Source organism: Ursus arctos, unplaced genomic scaffold (assembly GCF_023065955.2).
Source record: "Ursus arctos isolate Adak ecotype North America unplaced genomic scaffold, UrsArc2.0 scaffold_23, whole genome shotgun sequence".
Taxonomy (NCBI): Eukaryota; Metazoa; Chordata; class Mammalia; order Carnivora; family Ursidae; genus Ursus; species Ursus arctos.
Window position 1 is genome coordinate 6,544,008 of NW_026622908.1, and position 24,043 is coordinate 6,568,050.

At 43.4% G+C, this 24,043-nt stretch overlaps 1 protein-coding gene across 16 annotated transcripts in view; it reads right to left on the minus strand.

Moving 5' to 3' along the window:
* Positions 1-3,785: 3,785 nt before the first annotated feature.
* SOX6 (SRY-box transcription factor 6) overlaps positions 3,786-24,043 on the minus strand; it is a 587,380-nt gene continuing 567,122 nt past the window's right edge. For all 16 annotated transcript variants that reach the window (XM_057317521.1, XM_057317512.1, XM_057317525.1 and 13 more), the window contains 2 exons: positions 21,389-21,605; positions 3,786-10,631 (listed from right to left, as the gene is read on the minus strand). In XM_057317521.1, coding sequence (XP_057173504.1) covers positions 10,328-10,631; positions 21,389-21,605 — 521 coding nt within the window. In that variant the 3' untranslated portion in view covers positions 3,786-10,327. The remainder of the gene's footprint in view (positions 10,632-21,388; positions 21,606-24,043) is intronic.

Below are 24,043 nucleotides of genomic sequence, written 5' to 3' on the forward strand. Positions count from 1 at the left end.
TTTTAATGAATAAGGTACAGACATACATAGATTTACACAAGCAGATAGTATATTTGTGGTATTTGAATTTCACGAAAGGAGGGAGGCTATGGAACAGACGTCAAAAAGGCTCCTTAAGTGGTGATAATGGGAAGAAAAAAAGGTTGAGAAAGTGAACTAAAAGGAGAGAAAGATTCAGTTTGAGGCAGAAGAAGACATTCTGACCAACTGGGAGAGCATGACCAAGCCACGTGACTTTTCTGTGTTTGTTTCTTTTCCGTGAAATAAGGAAAAGGATACCTAATATCCAGAGCTGTTGGTAAAGGCCAAATAGAATGTTGGTAATATTTCCGCTAAATAGTAGGCTCTTAGGATTTTGTAGTGTTTGTTGAAGGAGAAGAGCTTTGAGTTGGACCTTAAAGGAAAGATGGTGATTGACAGATACAGGGGAGGGGCAATTGAAACAGATGCATGAACTGACTGGGTAGCCCAAAGAGGTAGGAGAACACATTAGTAGTCTGATGAGTCTAGAGATCCAGAAGCCATGGAGTTAGGAACATGGGATAAGGTGGAAATGGAGGAGGGAGTGGAGACTGGATAAACCATCAGAGCAGGTGGCAGAGACAGAGCTCACGGTCCTTAGTGACTGATGGAAGACTGGCTGGGGTCAGTCTTGCCTGCCAGGGGGTGGGTTTACACAGCCTGGCAAATGAATAATCCACATATGATTCTAGTATCCCTAGTGTCAGGGTGACCTGTGGCTCAGACACCTTCCCCCATCATCCTCTTTACCGGGTATCTCATTCTGTCTCCCACTCCCAGAATCCAAACATTTCCTTATTGATCTGCTCAATGGCTACTTGGCCTGGTGCCAAAAAAAAAAAAAAAAAAAGGTAAGTAGACAATTGATAGAGGGGGCTATAGAACAAGAGCTTAAGAGAGTCACCTTATTGGCCTGGAACTCTCTTGGCCAGGCACCAGGGCTCAGCCAAGCAGGGAATTAGAGAATTACAGTGTTGGAGCTGTCAGAGGCCACTGTCCCTAGATGCGTGAGTGCTCCCGCAGGGATGCAGCCCAGGACTCCGGTGGTAATGCGGGTCTAGATCCAGGCTTGCACCACTAGAAGCAATCCCCACGGGCTACCGTGAGCCACGTGCAGTGCAGCAACTGTGTTTAGAATTAGAATGAGTGTGTGTTCTGGCACTGCCATTTAATCTCTGTGTGACACTGGGTCAAGTGAGGACACAAATCCTTACCTTCTCCATGCCATGGTGTACCGTTGACTCAAAGAGGCAGCTATCAGAGTCTTTTGGGTTCCAGAGCCTGCCCCTCAGTGTGGCCCACATGGTGCTCTCATGTCTCAGGTGAGGCTGATGCTGCTGACCCGTGGTCCTATCTTGAGAAAGCAAGACTCTAGACCACTTACCACTGATAGGGGAGAGAGCCATTATCACCCAGACATGGGTTTCTTTTGTCAAAGACAAAGAGAATGCTAAGTGGGCACCGGCAGGATCACTGCCCTTGCTGCCCTTGCTGTCCCCAGCAAATAGAGCACCTACATTTCCCTCTCCTCCGCGATGAATGCCCAGCAGAGAGGCCTCCCAGTACCCTGCACCCTGGGCAGAGCGGAGGGTAATCTTGGGCCCTGGGATGTCAAGGGAAGAGTAGGGCAAAGCGAACAAACTTCCTCTTTCTGGTCTGTCCTTTCCCTATTCCTACCCTTAAGGAAGGACAGAGCAGTGGCTCTAGGCTTGAAAACTTGGGCATCCCATAGTGTGGGGCCTCCCCAGAGCATGGGGACTCTTACTGCCCTGGTGCCTGATTGGGAAAAGCCACCCGCTGACTGGAAATGGCACCCACCAAATGACTAGAGATGTTTTAACTACAGATTTTCTCCCAATGAAGTGACTAGTACCAAGCGACTAGTACCCCAGGCTCCCACATCCCCACCACGTAAGCCCCTGATACTCGCGGACGTCTTTGCCACACGCGGAGGCCAGGCTGCCAGCACTCAGACATGAGTTCCACGGTGAGCGCTGGGCACCCAGTACACGCCAAGCACTGTGCCAGGAGCTGGCGGCGCAAGACAGAGTCCTTGGCTTCAGTAGCTCGTCATCTAGCAGAAAAGACAGACACAGAAGCAAATGATGACCATGTAGGAAACTGGGTCGTGGAGGGCCTTTCCGAGTGCCCTGGGGCCTGAAGGAAAGCCTGAAGCTGTCGGTGAGCCGGCCAAGGCCTGACCGGGGCGGGTATCTGGGGTGAGGGTGAAAGAGGATGGGAATTTCCCAAACTGAGAAGGGGACGCATGTAAGAGCCCCAGGGGGGTGGACAGGCTGAGGGGTGTGAGAGGAGAGGTACAAGGTGAGGGTTATGTCGGGCAGCAAGCGAGGCCAGCGGGTCTGCTGATGCTTGACCGTCTGGGTAGAATGGTTGGATTTTATCTGGTCGGCTACGGAAAGCCTGACGATTTTAGAAGAGGGTGGAGACCGAAGGCTGTAGTGAGGCTGCAATGGGAAGGAGAAAAGCCTGTGCCCTGGGCGGTGGGGGGCGGGGGGGGTTGCAGGAAGGTTCTGTGACCGCGCATGTGACCAGGTTCTGAATTAAGGCCTCAGGCAAGTCCCTCGGTTTGCTCAGCCTGTGACACCGATGCTCTCCTCAAGCTCAGACATTCTCTGATCAGCCGAGGCAGGCTTTATCCGTGTGCTCTGTGTGTAGGCCTGTTGTACACGTGCCATCTAATTCCCCCGACAGCCCTGAGAGGCAGGGATTCTTACCCTGTTTTACAGAGGCGACAACTCAGGACTCACTTGGGGAAGGTCAGCTGGCAAGCGACGGAGTCAGGTTGGTGGGACTCCAAAGCAATGCCCGATGTTTACCTGGGCTTTTAAGAAGCCACAGGGCAGGAGGGAGGGTCACGGCCAAGTTAGACGTTCAGGACAGCCATATCAAACATACAATCTGACTGTGATAAAGAAAAGCTCCGCAAATCCATGTCTTTTCTCTAATGACTCAGTTTTCATAGGAAGTACCGAAAAAGAGTTGCTGGGCCTCCCCCCGCACCCCCCTCCGCCCCCGTCTTTGTCTCGCTCTCCAGGCGTTGGTCACTAACCTCTGGCTTCCACGCAGCGGCTCGGCTGGGTGGGCCAGTCTCCTTCCAGGGCTGGCTCCCTCCAGCCCCCTACCCCACCTCCATCCCTTAGACTCCTCGAAGCTGATACCACTTGGAGCAGGGTTTCACTCCCAGTCCAACTGCTGTCTGGACATCGGCGTGAGAGCTCTCCTTCTCCGAGGCAGGAGCAACTGAGATAATTGGCCAACCACTCCCAACCATGGCAGAGGCAAAGGTTCCAGAAGGGCGGCATTTTCCACTCGTGGCGGCTGCTAGGCTCATAGAGGTTGGTGTCAGATGAGAGGCTGGCCCTGGAGATTGGTTCATACCCCAGGACGCTGGGAGCTTTTATAAACTGTTTTGCTGTCACGCAGAAGTCAGGCAAATGGGAAGTGACATCTCTCTCATCTTCTCTTGACAAAAATCCACCTTGGATCCCGTTCCTACCGTCTGAATCCACAAGCATTTCCTGCCACGCCGTATGCTCCACAATGACAAAAGCAGACAGTCTTTCCAGGCCGAGGGGTTTGAAGCCGTTCTGAGACCTCCCTCCCAGCCGGGCAGGGGCGAGGCCTGGGAGCCCAGAGCTCCGCGGGCTCCAGCAGCGGGGGGGGGGGGGGGGGCAAGCCCAGGCCTTCCCTGGGCTCCACGGTGGGAACAGTGTCCAGGGCACAGACAAGGCCGTACACAGAGGTCATAAAACAAAATTTATCTTTAATTTGTAAGTGTCAACAGCAGTACAAAAGATGGAGTGATGACGACTAGATTAAGGGTAGAGAGGACAGTCTTGAGGTAAATGAGCATAAATAGGCAGTTCTTATAGACACTCCCCTGAGGGGCCCAGGCCCCTTCACGGCATACACGTTATCACCCAAAGATGGCATGTTTAACATATCAGGAAAGCACCTTGTGCAAAAAGAAAAAAAAAAAAAGTAGCTAAGGTGCCAACCTACACCAGGATAAAGACAGTGTGTCTTTCAATTTTGTCTTTTCCCTTAATTATGAGGCAGAGGAGGGGAAGACTTTGAAAAGTACCACTGAAAGATTATTCAATGTCGAGTTTATCTCACGTCAATACTGCACAACGAAATCCAAGAAATGTGTGTATGCAACAAAGCTAAGAACAATGATTCATTCCTTTAAATTTGAAGAGATTCTTTTTTTTCTTTTCCCATTTCTTTAATCCTTAGCAAACTTTTTTTTCCCATTATCAAGAGGAGAGTGTGAGAGACATGTGATGGCAACCCTTAAGGTCATTTAAAAACTTTACACTGGACTGTACAAGATTTTTTTTTGATAAATTATTTACATTTTCAGACTTTCAAACATATTCAAAGCAGCAATAGACACTAGTTTTTCTGGTTTTTGTGTTTTCTAATTGCCCAAATCGTTACCAGCCATGGGCCAAGTAGGTACCTGCGTTATACATAGAATGTCTACAAAGAAAATCTGCAGTTAAATTTGCTCGAGGCTGCAGTACTTGCCCTTAGCATCCTAAGGGGCCACACCCGCAGTGTCGCTCGAGGAACCGGAGCACAGTACCTTGACAACAAGCTGCAGTTGTCCCGACAGCCCTACGCGAACTTTACACTTTGAAACAGCAGCCAGCATGTCAGTCCAGCATGTCAGTGAATTGTGCTGATTAAATTAACATAGAATACAATCTCACAATATACATCACAAACAAATTACAAGGTCGGGAAATAAAAGAGTTACAGTAAGATAAGTTATGTAGTAACAGCTTATAAGCTTGTCTAAGGTAATAAAAATTTTACATGGCAAATACAATAATGAATGAACATAAATGCTAAGCATTCTAATTTGCTACAAGCTGGAGAAGGGTACGATAAAGACTGCACTTTCAAAAAAGCAAAAACACATATGACAAAGGAAGACAAACGGAGAATGCACATGAGCAGATCTGCAATGTGCAGCATACAAAACAGTTAAATATTTGCACATTCCCCATACTCCAAGAGCACCAGCACTGAGGCCTCACCTTATGCTTGTGGTTCTTCAGGAATAAGAAACTACTGAGCAAGCTATGTCACTGAGTTGCCGTCACGCGTTCACATAGCCACGGACACCAGGTGGAAGAGTATCTGTGCTAAACATCGCCTTTCTGCTCCCTCCCCCCGCACGCCCCCAGCCCCGCCCCAAAGGTACCAGCATTCCTAATACACGGTCTGAGCTTTTGGAAAGCAATCTGTCCCTAGAAGGAAAGATGGGATGGGGATGAAAAGGAAATGTATTTGCATATCAACATTTCCAATGATATTAGCAGAGGGTTACGCTCAACAGTATGTGGCATCAGAAACAGGACATAATCGGCAGGAATAACAGACAGAAGTTGTTTATTAAGGAAGAAAACATGTCAGGGGGCAGATGACTTAAGGAAATGATGCAAGTGCTTCTGTAAAAGGACAAATGAGGTCATACAATATTATTATACTTTGAGAAGTGAGCTTAAGTGCCAACTCAGTCCTTAGACAAACGTGCACAAAGTCAGGCAAGGCTACAGCAACCATTCTTGTCAGTTTCTCATTATAAAGGAAGACCCAGTAATAATTTCAATACATTCCTCTAGCTGCATTCTTTGTAGTTGTTGGCACTTGGTACAGGACTTCTCACATGGTTTAAAACTACTAAGTGATTCTTTTTCCTTTCCCTAATGAGTAGGTAGAGGTCAGCTCTTTGCAAAATGAGTAAATTGAGAGAAGCAGCCTCTGCCTGTGGTGTGCAAGTGACCAGGCTGCCTTCCTACTGGGGCTAGATGGGCTTCCTCGGAACAATCCCGGCTTTCAGCTAGTGCCTGTGCCCCTGGCTCGGGAGGGTGTGCTCCGAAGAAGCAGCCTGGCCTCATAAGGAAAAGAAAGAAGCCTTTAATTTCAGCCCTAGAGTGATCACACCCTTTTCAAACACCCCGGGCTCCAGCGGGGCTAACGTTCAGGGGAGGCCAGAATTTGACAAGCTCAACAGAGCTGTGAGCCCACACCTGAATTTAGAACTTGGCCTGGGAGACCGAGGCAGGACCCTGGCATATTGAATCAGGCCTGAGGACAAGGCTGGGGAGTATCACATACCAAATGAAGCAAACTGATGCGCTCCCCAAAGATCGAGCTGTATACACGTGCAGATGACAAATGTCCCCACCTTCCCAGAAAAGGTACCGCATCGCCTCCGCCAAGGGAATGGAGTGACCGCCTGCCCGGGGGCTCCTGTCCACGGATTGACCTTTTCTTTCTCCTGTTCTTTCTCTGCCTTCCTTCCTTCCTTTCTTTCTCTGCCTTCCTTCCTGCCTTCCTTCTTTTCTTTCTTCCTTTCCTTCCTTTCTTTGCTTCCTTCCTTCCTTCTTTCCTTCCTTCCCTCCTATCCCATATGGTCCATTTTTTAGAAGAGGATCGTGGGCTAGTGTCCCTATTCTAAGTGACAAGGAAAATCCTGATCCTATAAGTTCTTTAACAACATGGAGATGATTTGTCTTTGATTTGAAGAGACTATGAAAGAGGAAGCACGGAAAACAGTGGATGGGCATTCTTTAATCTAATTGGCATGGTAGGGCTTTTATTAATGGTCAATCTCAGAGGCAGATTTTCACCTGTAGAATGGCATTCATGCTTCTTGCTATTAAATGGTCACAGAACTACCTTGTAAGATTTATGTGGGACTTCCAAAAGCAAACAGACTCTCCCCCAGCTGTCCTGGAAATTTAGTACGTTCAATTCATCGACTTTCTATAATAAAAAAATAAGTAAGAGTCTGAGTCTGCGGACGGTGGGTTCCAAACTGCACGGGAACCCGAGAGAAGGGTCTGACCGCCCCGGCGGCAGGTGGAACTGTGGCCGCCCTCTCACTGTGGCTGCTAGTTCCCTATCCCCATGAGGTACAGTGACTCGTCAACTCCCAGTCTGGACCAACATATATGGATAGAGAATGAAGAGGAAATACATAACTTATATCTCACTAAGTATTCATGAACCAAAAATAAATTCTATTTCTATGTTATATTTACACAATTAGAAACATCTAAAATGAGATGGTAAAGTCATAAAAACTTTGTTTAAGCCCCACTGAAAAGAAAACGAAGTGATCCCTATGATTGTCATTCTTAATTTCCATGGATATTTAGAGCCAAACTTGGCTAATAAATAGAATAGGCTGCTTGTACGCAGAATTTAGATTCAAATACAGCATCACTGTTTGACCCAATGAAAGAGACGTTTCCAATCAGATCGTTCCTGAATAGCCTTTCACCCTTCAGAACCCGGCTAGAAGTAACTGCACCCCGGTACTGAGGCAGAGCTGGGGCCAAAACAAAGTGTTCATACACACATGTATTTTGCATAAATAACTGAAATAACAAGACATAAAAATGACTCAAATCCGGCAACTGTGAGGCAAGCCCACACGAGTCGAAACAGATGACTTTTGTTCAGGTCGTTTTCGTACAACAGTTTCACATTAGTCAGAAGTGATAAAAAATACCATTTATATCCAGTGCTTATAACACTTACGAAACAACATCTGTGAGTGTGTGTGTTTTTTGTTGCTTTTTTTCTTTCTTCTTTCTTTCTTTCTTTCTTTCTTTCTTTCTTTCTTTCTTTCCTTTCTTTCAACTACAAGCAAAATCAAGTTTCAGTCCTAAAGAACAGTCCTTTGTTCTCCACCAGCCCAGAATATTATTTTGGCATGGTCATAAAAACAAACAAAATTAACCTACTATTCTAAATGTTTGCCTTTGTGCAAAATTAATTACATACAATACAATGCTAGCCATACAGCACTCTACCTATGCGGCAAAATAAAAAAAAAAAAGGAGGAGAGAGGAGGAGAGAGCAAAAGCAAGAGTCAAAGAGAAAGAGAAAAAAACATGAGTATGAAGTGAGGAGGAGAGGTATATAAACCAAAAGAAATCAGTAAGACAATAATAAATATTCATTTTTTGAGAAAAAATGACCTCCTCCTCATTTGAAACAAATGTACAAAAACAAAGTTCCAATCCCCAACCAAACTAAGAACGAAACATTCCTATCAGTACCTTAGTCAGCTTATGGAGAGCACTCCCAGCTAATGACACAACCAGTAACATCTTGGCTAGACCTATTTATTGCTAGTAGGTATGGCCTTGAGCACTCCTTAAATAAATATGAAGGTACACTATTTTCTTCCAAGTGACAAAATGGCTCAAGAAATCTGATGGGGCCGTTCCTATGTCCTGGTGATCAGATTCTGGGTTGTCCCGTGAGGTGAACTGTCCCATGAACTGACATTTTCCCATTGAACCACTCCAGGTGAGGCTCCCTCCCCCACCGTAGGCAGTCAGTCCTGGTTTCAGGAAGGTCAAAATGGCATGGCTGAGCTCCCAGTAGATAGGAGAGCGGAAGGAAACCTCGCTGCCTCCCAGCCCATCAGCACATCTCCAGAGAAATCCTCCAGCGACCAGTGCTGTTACTCGTGTTCACAGGGAGGCATGCCCCTCCCCCTCAAGTGGCCAGCGATGGAGGGAGGGAGCCAGAGGAGCTCACCTGCTGCCCTGGAGTCATCTGTTCCCCAGAGTTAACAGTAGGAACATCCCCTATAGGGAATGTATTTCCCCTCCTTCTCCTTCCCTATGTTTTTCTTTCATTCTCTGGATGTATCATGACTCTTTGCCTCTATCTTTGCCTTGAGGCTATTCATGTGGCTTCTCGAATCCTGGGGATTTTGCAAAGAAAAACCTCCCTAGGTGTGCCAGATGCGACAAGGCAACTCAGTGTGGCGGTGCCAGCCCATGACAGCATCGCCGTGGCCTCCTCCGTGGTCCACAACCTTGGGCTTTAGACTTGGCTGTGGGACCCTCCTGCCTGGCAGTCACCACTGCTGACCCTTGCTGCCGAATGGCATTCAGGGGAAATGCCGCGGATGCAGATCCTACCACTGTTGCTAAACTGAAGTAGAGGGAAATTCTGGCAAAAGCCTTGAGGTCACGGGAACCTCGGGGGCACACCTGTTGAAGTGTAAGACTCTACGCCTGCGTCCGAATACCCGGCCCTGCAGCCAGATACACACTTCTGTTTAAAAACAATTTCAGGATTTAACAGAATCTTGTTTCAGAAATGCTTCCAGATGCTCTGGGGACATAAAATCGCTATGTACATCTTTTGTATGTAGCAGGAGAAGGAGGTGAAAGGGGCTGAAAAGATCTTCAGGGAAGGAGGGTGAAAAACAAGAATTATTAAATTAATGCCACCAACATTTTTTTTCAAATAAATAGTAAGTGGACCCTTGACATTCTGGAATGAATAAATTATTTAAGAGAAAATGTGTTAAGACTGAATGTCAGGGTTAAAGGCGAAGGGATAATGGATGTAGTGAGAGGTGGTCTCCGGCAGAGAAGACCACCGCGTGGGTATCTGGTGTGGTGAACGCTCTGGTGCGCGTCGCAACGCGTCACGCACGCACTGATGGCACGTCAAGAGGCAAACACGATTGGGTACGTGCACTGTGGCAACCTTGTTCATTCCTTACAATATCTCGTCTCCAGATTCCTGAGTACTTTACCATTTTCTGGAAAAAAAAAATGTATGGTTTGCTATTTTATCTTAAGATGCCAAAGATTGTCTAAGACTTCGCAGTGTCTCCTTTAAGACTTTCAAAATATGAAGATTCAAAAGTTCTGAGAAAAGTTTGGCACATTCAAAGTTTAACTCTACACACGGACAAATGGAATTCCGAGGCCTTTTGAATAGGCTCTGCACGCAGCTGCACGCGCTGTGGACTTGCTCTGCTTCGCGATACGAAATCCTCAGTTGTTCTCTCAGATAATTCAGAATAAAACACATTCACAACCTGTAGGCCGGCACAGCATACCTGAGTGAGAATGTTTAACCCCATCTAAAACAGTAACTTAAACCTTTATCAACATCCAAAAGGAAAAAAAAAAAAAGTAAGACAAAAATATAAGACTTGTAAGACAGCTATGGGTTGAGATAAATTTTCAAGTCCTGGTGTCTCATATTTAATATGTCTTCACCTAAATTAAAAAAACAACAACAACAACAATAACAATAACGACAAAAACTCAAGTTCATGAAAAATCCGGGAAAACTTAATCTGTCTCACACTTTACGAAACAATTAAGACCATTCTGCTGATGTAATTGTGGAGCCACAAATGCATGCGGGCTCTTTAAGAACTTTTTGTTGGGGGAGGGGAGGTGAAATGTCAAAGTATTTTAATTCAGCAAACAAACACTCCTCAGTTGGCACTGACAGCTTCCGGGGCTTCATTTTCACTGCTATAGTCTGATTTGGGATCATCCTCATAGTCGTCATACATTTCCATTTCATCTTCTCCATTAATCATCTCGTTTCCAGCTAGGCTCCCGCCGTCCGTCTTCATGCCGTAAGTGCTCTGGATGACCGGGAGGCTGGGCTCCGGGCTGGCCGAGGTGCTAGAGCAGTCAGATGTCATCTGAGGTGACGGTGTGGTAGTTGCCATAGTAATAGCACCAGGATACACAACACCCGTTCCTGTGGTGATTGGAATCTGAGGCTGCTGCCTGTATGGATTCAAAAAATAAAATAAAACAGGACGAACTCTCTCTCTATCTGTTCTTCCGGGTGGCACTGGAATTCCTCCCCCACACATTCCAAAAGAGGGCTCTGTCTGACATTCTAAGCAGATGGCAAAACGGGACAAAGGTGCTCCCTGGAGGAGTCCTGCACAGCTCCCGATGCTATGGTTGGGCATTAAGCAATACCATGGAGCAATTTATCGATGGTTTTGAAACATAAAAGCAGGGTTCTTACAACATTACATAGGGCAAAGCTTGAATAACACTGCGCATTTGAAACAAATGCGGTAGTCAATTCCAAAAGTTACATGTGACATCATTTTTTAAGATCTCCCAGGATGATACAACAAAATGACCGGTAGCGCGAGACATACATTAATGCCACTGTTAAGCAGGCGTGTGTCTTCACCTTGGCTTGAGAACTGTGCAAAGGGAAGATCAAGGGGAGAAAGGATCAAGTATGTCCAAGAGAGTCAGACTTGGTATCCATGCAAATGTCTACCGACTTCTGTGGCTGAACTTGTAGGGACGCTCCTTTAAGGAGCTTCTATTTTCATAATCATGGAAGGATCATCTTGGATGTCATTACTCCCGAGGCCCTGGCCCGGCGCTGGGTTAGAGGAGTCAGGACTGAAGAGCAGCAAGAGCCCTGCAACTTATCAGAATAACACACATTGCCTCATCCCAGATCCTAGCGGGTGCCAAGGCTGGGTCACACCAGATCATTCTGTCAGAACGGTACTCTAGTTCAAATAAGCTTACCAGACCCTGTATGAAGTCGGTCTCTCCCTCTACAGGGAGCCTTTGCTACCCGCCTCTCAATTTCCCTTGAGGGGCTGTAATCGGTTGAAAGAATTAAAGACCTACAACACCAAGCTCACAGACTATGACTGAAACAATATTCTCTTGGTTGCAATATTTATCAAGCGTTCCTCAACCTTAATGGACAATAATTACAATTTAAATTCATTTCAAAATATCACTGTAACTATCCTTTCTGAGCTTCACTTTCCACATGTTTATAAGAGCTGGGGGTCAGGGAAGTCTTGGAAGGTCCTTTCGCCTTTTAATATTCACAACTTCAGGTCAGTCCATCCATTGAATTGTTCTTCTTGACCCTGTTCTACAGAATCGTCAAATCTTTCTATACACCTCAGTCAGAAAAATACCCTGAATCTATAGAGAAGTAGCTTAGTTACCAGCTATTCTTTGACATTTCTGGGATAATTTTCTCAAAAAGCCCTGCATGCCTTCCAGCCTGGTAAAAGGAAAAATGACAGAAATGACCTAGAATCGCTCTGTGAGGTACGTCGTAATGCTATCTTTAACAACCTCTTCCAGTCTCCAGAAGGCGTGACAAGGATTCCTTCACCTCTAACATAATATATCGAATATTTTCGTATACATTACCTCATTCCATTAACATGGCAACTCCATGAGGTACTGTCATGCCCAGGTTTCAGATGAAGAAAGTAAGGGCTTGTTTGAAGCCCTGCATTCAACAACCAGCAGAACCAAGCCTTTGAAGCTAGGCCACTTGACTTGAATTCTATCAGTCTTTCCTCTATAGATACTCAATATACAAATACACTATGCTTACGGTGTCTCATGAACATTTCTGATTTCTATAGATCCTGCTGGTACGCAGTTGGCACTAAGCACCTGATACTGATCCATTTTCTATGATGCTCGGGGTGATTTTTTTTTTTTTTATTGCCTGAAGAAGATGATAGAGGAACTATATCTCTGCATAGAAACATCTCATAAGATACTGGTTTCCCTCTCACAGAATCAAATTCTAAAAACAGTATACTTCTGCTTCTTAACTTTTGGGCCAATTAACACAAATTAAATTTCATGCTAGCCCGCCCAAGGCAGTGAATGCCTCATTAAATTTTTTACTGAAACTTGGATAATTGCAATAAAAATATTTTTGCCTTAATCACATAATGAGTGTAGAGTAAAAACTTTTATTGCAATATTAACCCATTTTACAGATTTCCCTATTTGGTGAGCTAGTCTATAACATAAACTCTACATACCATACACAAACTAATGGTACACTTTCTTTTCATAAAGGACGTTCTCTTTTTAGAAAGAATAGATGGTCGGTTTTGCAGTATTTTTTAATCAAAATATCTATATGTATTGATCTATTAAATAAATTTTAATTGAGTTTCTGTTTTGTGCTGGAGACAATGCTTAGATGCTTTCACACTATCTTCTTTAATCCTCATGATAAGCCTAAGAAGCGAATATTATTTCCCCTCTTTACTGATGAAGTTACCAACTAAGTTTCAGAGAGTTTAAATTGTTTGTCCAAGGCCATACGAGCAGAACCCTTTCTTAATGTTGCAAATTCCCTACTGGATATCAAGATTAGGGCGAGAAAGGCAAGCTCACACGATCAGAAAACTACTTGGCAATATGAATCAGAATCAACCTCTTCTAAACTGGGCTCCACATATTTAACAATACTTGGACATTAAGTTGGTAATGGAACACTGAAAACAAACAAATAAAACATCTGTACAACTTGCTTTCTGGAGTGAGGCACCTGATATTCAGAAGCTTGCTACTGGTGGTAGAGGGATACCAGACTGTCACCCGCTGACCCCCTATCTACTTCCTCCTGGTCATCGCCCCTCATTCCTTAAAGATGTTAGCTCCTGGCTTACTGTCACTCCCTCTCCAACATTTCTCCAGCCGTAATTCTTGATGACTCACTATCCACGGAGGTGAGAATTTCAACACCTTGCTACCTCAATTTCTTGACCTCCTCTCCGCGGTGATGATCTGGCCCCCTTCCTGTGTCAGCAGACCTTGTCATTTCCAGCTGTAACCCCACCCTGTTCTCCATTTTAAACATCCCACTCTCTGACCACCACATCTTATCTTTCTAGTTTTCTTCCTCTAAAACCCCAGTTCAATAATTCTCCCACCCTATGGGCATCTGCAACTCCTTGATCCTTCGACCAATTTTTGCTGTTCTCCTGTCCCTCCCCCTCGCTGTCCTGACTTTACCTCTTTAGCCAGGATAAATCCTGTGGTTAGTCACTGTCTCACAGGTCCTCTCCCCTCCCTTACACGAACTCCCTGCCTGCTCGTGAGCACTCCCACGCAGCTGCACTTGGCTGCAGAACACACTACCGTGCGTATGTACTAGTCTCTGAATTTTTGAGCATGAATTTCAAATTGGCCTCCGGTGCTGTTCAGCCATCATGTTGTACTTTTCCTAGGCCACTCCTTATTCTACTCTCCTAGATAATTATTTCATACCTTCTCAACCCTCCTTGGATGCCCAACTTCTCCCATATCCTCACTCTCAGTTGATGACCTGGCTTTCCATTTCATGGAGAAATTAGAAGTAATCAGAAGAAATTTTTCACAAGCTCCCGCCATCACATATTCATCTACCTCTGTCTGTTCTAATTCTCTGCCTGCCTTCCTGTATTTTGAATGAATTTGTAATCCAGTGTAAGGCCAATCCTTTCGCTTCTTCACTGAATCTATCTGTTCTCGCTTACTAAGGATCTCTCTCCAGTGACTGTCTCTCCCATATGCGTGATCTATTTTCCCTCTTTCCTGGATCATTCCCATTAGCACATAAACATGCCATAATCTCTCCCACTTTAAAAACAAAAACAACAAACTCTCTCTTGACTCGCATTCCCTCCAGCTCCTGCTCCATCTCTCCATCTCCTTTAAAACAAAACTCTTTGAAACACTGTGTATATTCACTCTCTTCACTTCTTCTACTAAATTCCTAAAACTACTTCAATCACTCCCAACACTCCACTGAAATACAGCTTGTAAAGGTCACACTACCAATGATCTCCATGTTGTTAAATTCAGAAGTCAGTTCTTGGTCCTCATCTTACTTGACCTATGCCATAAGCAGCATTTGATACAGTTGGCCACTTTTCCCCTTGCTGAACCGCTTTCTTTTCTGGTCTTCTGGTCTTCTTCCTATCTCATTGCTTCTCCGTCTCCTGAATGTACCCTCCCCTCCTTATCAACCTGACATCTAAACTCTGAAGTACCCAAGGATCAGTCCTTGTACTTCATCTCTTCTCTATCTCAATCAATTCCCTCGGTGAGCTTGTCCATTTTTCATAGCTTTGAATATTATCTAGGTGCTGATAACTCTCAAATTTGTATGTCCAGTAAGCACTACATTCTTAAATCCCAGAGTCATATATGTATATAACTTCTTATTCGATTTGGATGTCAAAATACCATCTCAATCTTATAGGTCCGAAACTGAACTCCTGATTATCTCCATATACCTGCTCCTCTCAGGGCCCTTCTGATCTTGGTCAACGATTACTTCATCTTTCTGGGCCAATCCTTGGTAACTGCACATCCTCTCAAACCCTATATGCAGTCCATCAGCAAATCCTAGCGGTCCGCTATCAGGAACACATCCAGAATCCGTCCACTTCTTGTTAACCTCACCCCTAAATCTGGCCCAGGCCACCGTCAACCCTAATCTGGTTTATAGTAAGAGCCTGCCTCCTTATTTCAGCCATGCCCCCTTCAGACAATACTCAACACAGGAGATAGAGTGATCTTTTTAAAACCTAAGTCCCATCACAGTGCTCTTCTGCTCATGACCCTCCCATGCCTTTCCATCTCACTCAGTCTTCACGATGGTCCTTTCACAGTCTGACTCCCTGCTACCTCTCTGACATCTCTGACTTTTCCCACCTACTCACTCTGCTCTTACCACTCTGGCCTCATTAATTCTTGAACATGCCAATCGCAACCTTCCCTCCAGGCCTCAGCAGTGGCTCCTCTCCCTGCCCGGTTCTTCCCCCAGAGACCCAGCTTGTTCTCATTCCGCGGGCCTTTGCTTCAAGTGTGAGCTGCTGAGTAAGGTTCTGCAGCTACTCTTTTTAAAATTGCGCTCCATCCTCTGACACTCCCTACACTTTCCCTATTTTACTTTGTTCTAAGGCACTTATTTTTATTTGATATTTATTTATTCATTTATTGATTGGTTGTCTGACTTCCCCCCTTGGAATGTAAGTTTCATGAGGACAGGAATTTTCACTGATACAACTCTAGAACTTAGACAATGCCTGGAACACAGAGGCACACTCCATGTTGTGTACATGGAATGAATGAATGAATGAATGAATGAACTAGTGAATGAGGGGGGAAACAAATGAAAAAGCTGGGTAACCTATTTGAGAGAAGAAAAGATGTAATGAGACTAGACATTTGCGAGGGAAGATAGTGGAGAAGAAATGTGACTATAACCATCTTTAAATGTCTGAGTGGTTATCTTTATAAATGAGGAAGAGACTGGCTCTAGAAGAGGGACCAAAGAAGAGGATTAGAACTAAGCAACCAAGTAGCAGAAAGGTAAATCATTGCTCAGTTAAGAGACAAGAACTTTCTAGCATTAGGACATGTTCCACAAAGAAACTAGCTCCCTTGGGAAGTGGTGAGCTCTCTGGCCCTAGAATAGTTCAAGCAGAACTCAGAGAGGGCTCCTACAGCAGCTGGCTACTTAAAGCGTAAGACTTCTGAGGCCACTTCCAAGTTACCGCTGATTCTCTGAATGCAAAATCATAAGCTATCATGCTGGCCTTGCTTTCTCATTATTGTTACCAGCATAATAAAAGACTAAAAAATCAAGTAAGCATGGCTAATTATAGTTGCTGAATCTTGGCTTTCAAGGGTTTCCAAAATATTGCTCCACCCTACCTCTCTTACTTTTCTTTACTGCCAGGAATAATCCCTAGGCTAGCCTCGCTTTTTTAGCTATCGAACATTTCTGCATTTCCCTCCATGTGTTCCTGCTCTTCTTCCCAGGAATCTTGACGTCCACTTTCCACCAGCCTGACCCTACCCAAACGTCAAGTCCCCTTCCTCAAGGATGACCTATGGTTAGCCCTAATGTATAGTAATCTCTCCTTCCCTGAGCTTTGCTTGATCTTGTCTATAAAATCAAAATCAGTACTTCACTATACACTATGTGCAGCACTGGGCAATGTGTTCTCACACTCTGTGTATATGTATGTATAACAAACTATTATTTGCTAATATGTTTATGTATGCGTCTGGTTTCTCTGACTACAACACTCTCTGAAAGCTCATTGTGTACAGAATTAATGCTTCATGTCCTATATTAATTTAGTACAGTGCTGGGCACATCAGTGGTTTCAAATAAGCCCTTACCAATTGACGGACCAATCAATTAACAAAATGGAAAATCCAGCCAGCAGGCTCAAGCTTTGTCTATCGGAAATTACTTTCCTAAAAAGCATTTTTCCTTCCTTTACAGATCAATTGCAAAGTCAAAATTCAAACACTGCAGATTTCACAAACAGGAATAGCTGGCAAGTACTGGGCTTTACAAATAATGAATGTGCACATCAAAACAAAAGTTGTAGATGTTTGTAAAAGTATACACATGAAGCTGATATGAGCAGAGATGGCTAAGAACCCCTCCTTCCAGCCCAAGTAAAGGGTAAAGCTGACCCTGATAGAGCTCAGCATTGTTGTATGGTTTCCAAATCACAAGAATATTCCTGGAATATAGCCTAGCTTTGCCAACTGCAAAAAAAAAAAAAAAAAAAAACAAAAACAAAAAACAAAAACAAAAAAAACCCCTTATGTATTAATTTGGCAAATCCCCCTTGTTTGCTGATCTTTCAGACTTTTACAGCCTTTCTAAATGAAGACCACGAAGTCTGTTTCATTAGGAGATAAGCCTACGCGTCGTCCATCTCTGTAGTTGATACTGCAGTAAGAAATGGAAATAATAGCAATCTTTTTATATTGCCTGTTAGAGACTCTAATCCAGCTTTCTCTACAGGAGGACAATACTGAAAATAGTATGGCTAGCCTATGCGAATCAATTATATTTATAAGTATGTCATAGGCTTGGTTCAACCTCTTTCGGATTAAGATCAAAATGGCAAATTTCAGATCACTTCCCACACAAGGCACTAGAATACAATTCTTTATATTATGAGATACATACTTGGCGTGTAGCGTTATTTTTCTAGAATACTAACATTTGCCCTGATTCTGGGCTTCCTCTGTGCCAGACGTTGTTCTAAGCACTTGAGGCAGACCTAGCTAGTCAATCTTCAGAAGGGCCCAATTTTGTAGGTGTTATGGCCAGCTCTCCATTTTATGTATGAGGAAATTGAGGTACAGAGAGTTCAAATAAGCTTCCCAAGGGCCAGCGGAGACTTCAGAGGACTAAAGAGCGCTGTGTATTAGTTGCTAGGGCCAGGAAGAAGCAGATCTGGTCCTTGAGACAGAACAGTCTGGTTCCAGAATCAGTGTCTGTAACTATCGCACTACAGAGCCTCCAAAGAGTGTGTAGGCTCCGAGTGAGAGAGTGTGTAAGGGTGGAAAGGTCGCAGGGCTCCCATTCACACGAGCCTGTTTAAATCTCACCTCTGCAGTTTACTAGCTGTGTGGCCTTGGACAAATTATTGAACATCTCTGAACCCTGTGTTTTTCAGCCCCATAGTGAGGATGTCACTGCGCTTCTTGTATTTTTGTTGTATTTGCAATAATCTGTATAAATCACTCATCACAGTCTTTAGCAAGTATTCAATAATTTACCATTATTATTATTCAAAAAGTAGCCCAAGATTTGATATTTTATAGTACCTGCATAATTCTCTATGAGTTCACAGGTAAATTACTGAATAAACTTCAAATAAGTGGAAGTACGTTGGGCCGGAATTCTCTGGGAGAAGACAATGTTGTAGGTACATGTGCCCTAAAGAATATCATTTCAACATTAACAGTACTCACTAAAATTCTTAAAAGTTCTTATACTTAACCTGTCGATCAAAGGGGTTAAATCTAAGGGAAAAGCTAACCTTACTCCGTTTCATATTATTGGTAAACTTATTTCATAATAGCTGAGTGAAAAAAATCTAACTCGCTGAACTTTTAGTTGTATCATCCATCAGTAAAATGCATGACAATGCTGAGCAATGTATGTAATTTTATTGGCTTGAAAGTTATGCATGTCTTTTCAAAATCAGCTATAAAAATTGATCTCGCCCCCATTCCTTCAAGAAGTCAATAGCAATCTTCGAATTTCTTGTTTCTTTTCCCTCTTGTAATAACCTCACATCTAATGAAGATGAATTTCCAAAGATGAACCCCAGGGAGTTAATAATCTATCAAATACAACTACTTAAAAGAGAATACGAATCTTTAAGTAGAAATAATACCTGGCTTTAGGTTGCAAATATTACCGAAGGTGGGCAGAGGAAAATACTCAGCAGTGAAAATTAAAGAACAAGACATTCTGGCCATTGCCTGCACATCCGTAGCCCCACTCCACGGTGTAAAATGAGCTTTCCGTAAAGGACCTCCTACACTACCAGCAACAGGATCCTTTGTCTCTAAATTTCAAAGCTCCTTTAACGCCATCACACGCCACAACCAAAGGTCCTAGGAGTTCTTTTCCAAATAGCGCAGCTCCTAACTGTGCCACGATGGGGCGATGAGGAATATTTTGGGGCACTGTGGTAAGAACAACTCCTCAATCGTTAGGTATGACGGAGGCAGAGACTCGGATTTAAACCTTGACCCTCTGTCACCTTTGGGCGGCCACAGGACCTTGATCTCTTTATCTTATTTGGAGGATTATGTGATTTGTCTATCTAAAATGGCCAGTATACGGGATACAGTAGACAATAAACGGTAGATGCTGTTGAGTCTTACGCGCGTCGTCACGTGTTGAGGTATCTGATTTAGCGTGACTTCAACGGAGCCTCCAGTAAGGGGAAACTAATCAAACAGAATGACCACATCTCATATCTTCAAATAAGTACCGGGGAACTAAAATGGTACCTCATAGCCATCCAGACTATGGCAAAAGAGACCTGTTCTGTACCATTAGACACACAGAGACATGACATGAAAAAAGAGTGGGAATCACAAAGGATCTCAAACTTAAGCTTTGATTCTCTGCTCAAAGGAGATTATATACAGTCTCAGAGACAGGATTAAAAAAAGACATTCATCACACAGTTAAAATAAATGTGTATTTTGTTTTACGTGACTATGCTTCTCAAAGTGCACCGTGAACCGGTATTTTTCATAAAGTTTCTAAATCGCCAGTAAATAGCCTCCTTATACTTCATTGTACTTCTGGTGCTAAAAGCATTATTTTTTAAAATACAAACATTTATAATACAGAAGAATTTGATAGACCTATTTTGGCACAGCTTCATCTGTTAATAGATTGGGATTCTCAAATAAAGTGGCTTAAGACTCCCTTTACCTTGAAAAAGTTCTGCCACAGTGTAAAGAAACTCATTGACTCTCTGGGGTATAACATAAAATATAGTTTTATTGTGATAGTAAATCCATATTTAATAGTAATGATAACAATAAAAACTCACCTTTATTGATAATGGACTAAGCACTATAAAAGTATTTTCAAAAGCACTGCCTCGCTGAATCCTCTCAACAATTGTACAAGACAGGTACTGTTATTTATTTCATTCGTTACATGAGGAAACAGAGGCTCAGAGAAGGTCAGTAACTTGCCCAGGTGGGTGGCACCGTGCTTGAACCTCAGCAGTCAAACTCCGGAGCCCATGCTCTTCTCCAGAACTCTCTAGGGTAGGGCACAGATTCATGACCCGGACGGCTTTCATCGGCCTTTTATTTTTATATTTTGTATTCTATTTACTATTCCAAATTAATTTTATGCTACTAAACACATGCTTCTGAAGCCAACTTTCTATTCCGAGATGTTATTTTTTTAGTGTCCTTAAAAAATAAACAGTTCTTTACTTTTCCTGTAAGGTACATCTTTTCCTCACCTGCAGGGGAAGCTGTCCCATTTCCCTGCCATGTAATAGCTCCTCCACGCTCCCCCTGGTTAACAGTGAATCCAGCTGCCTTTTTACTTACTCCTCTCTCTTAAGGCCTATCCCAAGTATCTTCCCAATCCGACTGCAGCTGCCTCAGGCCAGTGCCTCCAGAAAGGTCCTCTGGTTTGTTACCCCCTGTGCTTCTGGGCCTGGGCATGCTGGAACCTACAGTCATCTGCATCCCCACTTATCCCCACTGCTGTGGTTACAAGGGGCCTCTTTTCAATGCAGACAGCCAGTCAGCCAAGTCGAAATTTATACCAGAAATCTATTACCTAATTTTTAAACAAAATGACATGAAATCAGACTTGAAGATATCAAAAACATGTCTAGTTTCTGATTTAAGCAAGAAAATCCACATTGTTATTGCTTCCACCACAGAATAATTTACTGCAACAGGAGTTCTGGATCTTATGCCAAAAATGAGGTCCTCTAACCAATGTCAAGGCCAATTATCTTGTGGTAGATCCCACAACAAAAGCAGACTATTGTGATTAGAATCAGAAGCACCACCCAGAGAAGCTGGAAAGCTTCCGGGGATTTCTTAAGTTAGTTTTTATTCGTTCTCCCTGTATGTCTGCTTAAATAAACTACCAGCAACTTTGTGTGTGGGCACGGAACATCTTCGACTCGTTTGGGAGACAGGGAGAAGGGCGACCAGATTTGTTTTGCGCTGTTGAACAGGAGCCAAGCTGCAAGACTCTGTGTGTGTGTGTGTAACACTGCAAAGATCACCACAGCCAAGCCCCTGGGTAGGTCTCGACCTCCTCCCTTCCCTAATCTCCTTCCCAAACACACTGCCAGTAGCCGTCCTGCGGTTTCCTACCGGGAAGGGAAAGCCCAGGTGGCTACATTCTCGGGAACACTCACCCCACAGTAAAGAACTGCCTCATCTCCTGCCTCCGAGACCTCATCAGTTGCTTATACTCCCCGATCCGGAGCTTTTTGCCATCAACAATGCAGGTGCGTTTCGGTCGAGGTTTGTATTTATAGTTCGGGTACTTCTCTAAGTGGATCTTGCTTAGCCGGGCCTGCTCTTCGTAATACGGTTGCTTCTCTTGGTTGGACATGGATTTCCAGCGAGACCCTAAACATAAAAATAGCCTTCAGTACCCACGTGGTCAAGGCAACATAGTGGTGGCAAATGCTGTATATACCTTCCCACTGTTTCACTCACCTGTGCACATACCACCGAGCCTCCCAAGTAGTCTTTTACAGACGTGAAGAGCAAAGAATCATTTTGTATGGGATACATTTAGCACATTATGTCTTTCGATAACTTAAAGCTGGTGCTACAAAAGGTATATTGTTTTAAAACACATCTCTGCTGCTTATAGGTCACCTCCTACGCCAAGGTCCTTCCCCCCTCTATCTGTCTACCTCTCTCAAAAGGTGAAAAACCTAAACTTCCAAAGCATACTCTCAAGGCTGACAGGGATTCTTAGAAAAAGCTCTCCTGGTTCCAGAGATTCAAACATCTCCCACACTTGTCCAAGCATCTTTATGGAAGCTACTCTGTGATAAGATGTCAGCAGATGTCGATATCCTTCCATATGTAAAAACCCACTGTGCACGCTGTCTCCCCTGGCCCCGGGTAATTAAAAAGCCTAAACCTTACCTAAGAAGCTCTAGCTTTCGAACCGGAAGGTACAGTTGGAATTATATATACCATTTTCAAGTACTATAAACGTTCATTCAAAGCTGTACCAATGACAGCACAAAAATTTTTAATGTGGTTTATAGAGGAAGAAGGAAAAGTATTCACTTCTCTAATATTGTTTATAAGGAATTATCTAAACACTCGACGAAGAAGGGATGTGTTTTTTTACGTGTATCAAATTGCATTTTTGTGTCTCGCTGGTGAATAAAGCGGTAACAGCTGTGCTGACTGGATGTTAGCTATTCTTCAGTGGAGATTTTTCATACATAAACAAATGGAAAGTTGTACAAATATTCTCTGTAGCCAGCAATATCCTGGTCTGCTTTAATAGCACATCCATCCCTGTTCTTTCCTGATTGTTGTGCAAAAGTTGTGTAGAAAGTCTATGCAGATCTGCTTCTCTGTGTTGTGCTGACTCCCAGTAGCTTTAAAGCCCCAGTTAACAGAGGATTCTGGCTACTCTTGAAATGCTTGTGCTCTAAAGTGTATATTTTCATGAATACACTTATTATGTTCTTAATAATTTTTTTCACAGAATGCACACCAATAATATAGATTCCCCACAGCTGCCAAAATGGAAACAGAGAGGTTCTGTGCTCATTTGAGAGCTTACTCATGTTGCTATAAGAATGGCAAAAAAAAAAAGAAAGAAAAGAAAAGAAAAAAGAGAAAGAAAGAAAGAAAGAAAGAAAGAAAGAAAGAAAGAGAAAGAAAGAAAGAAAGAAAGAAAGAAAGAAAGAAAGAAAGAAAGAAGGAAAGAAAGAAAGAAAAAGAAAGAAAGGAAGAGAAGGAAAGAAAGGAAGGAAGAAAGGGAGGGAGAAAAAAAAGAAAATTTAAAGTAAGGCATCAGATTTCAAGGACAGAGAAAAACTGATTTTCTTTTAAATGTCTATTAACTAGAAAAAAATTAATATATCCTGAGGAGCATTTTGGTTTGAAAGGTACTTAAGTTGAAAAGGAATAACACTATCCCTGCGCATATCTCAGAAACTCTAAAAATAACACCCCGCTTAATTGTAATGACATTTAGTATCCATCTTGAAATTCAGAAGTCAAAAGGGAAAAACTTATTTTTTTTAACATTTCACCACTTTTTGATCTTATGTATGTTTTAAATTTTCTTAGAGGTTACAGCCTCCCCATGTCTCAGAATCAAGTTAAATTATTTATACAGTGACAAAACATGTGCATTTGTGTATGTCCAGATCACCGATATTTACTAAGGTTAAATATTTATTGCTTTTGAACAAAACATTTAAAAAATGAAAACCACAGTTTAAGTCTCTAATGTTTTTCAGCTTCTTAAACGGCTCCTTTTGAGATTTTGTCACATCATGACAGCTTAAATAGAACAGTGCCTTCTGTGTTTTTTCTTTTTAAAGAGGAAACGTGTTGCCTGTAATGCTGCATGTTGAATAAAATATGTCAGTGTGCTGAACACAATAATTCCAAACTGGATCATCTGCCGCAGGCGAGCTTTACGCTCACAGAACCAGCCTTGAGTTTAATCCTGAGAAGCGGGAGAATCACTCTGGCAATTGACCACAAAATGGGCCTCTGCCCTGTGGTCTGTGTGTTCAACTCTCCGCTCTGAAATTCGAACTAGTCATATCTTATTAAAGTAAATGCCGTTTCATTTTACAAGTTTTAAAGTTATCCTTAGAGGCACTGCTCAACACTCCATGAATTTCACACTATGGGGGGGCTCACCCCAGGTCCTGCCGCGTCTTTCAGAGGAACATAGGAACCCAAGAATGCTGGAGCAGAACACTGTAGGATCTGAGGTTTCGCAGCAATGTGCAGATTGGAAGGCTGAGTAAGAGGAGATAAAGCTTGTCTCCACGGTTCCTGTTTAGCAGTGACCT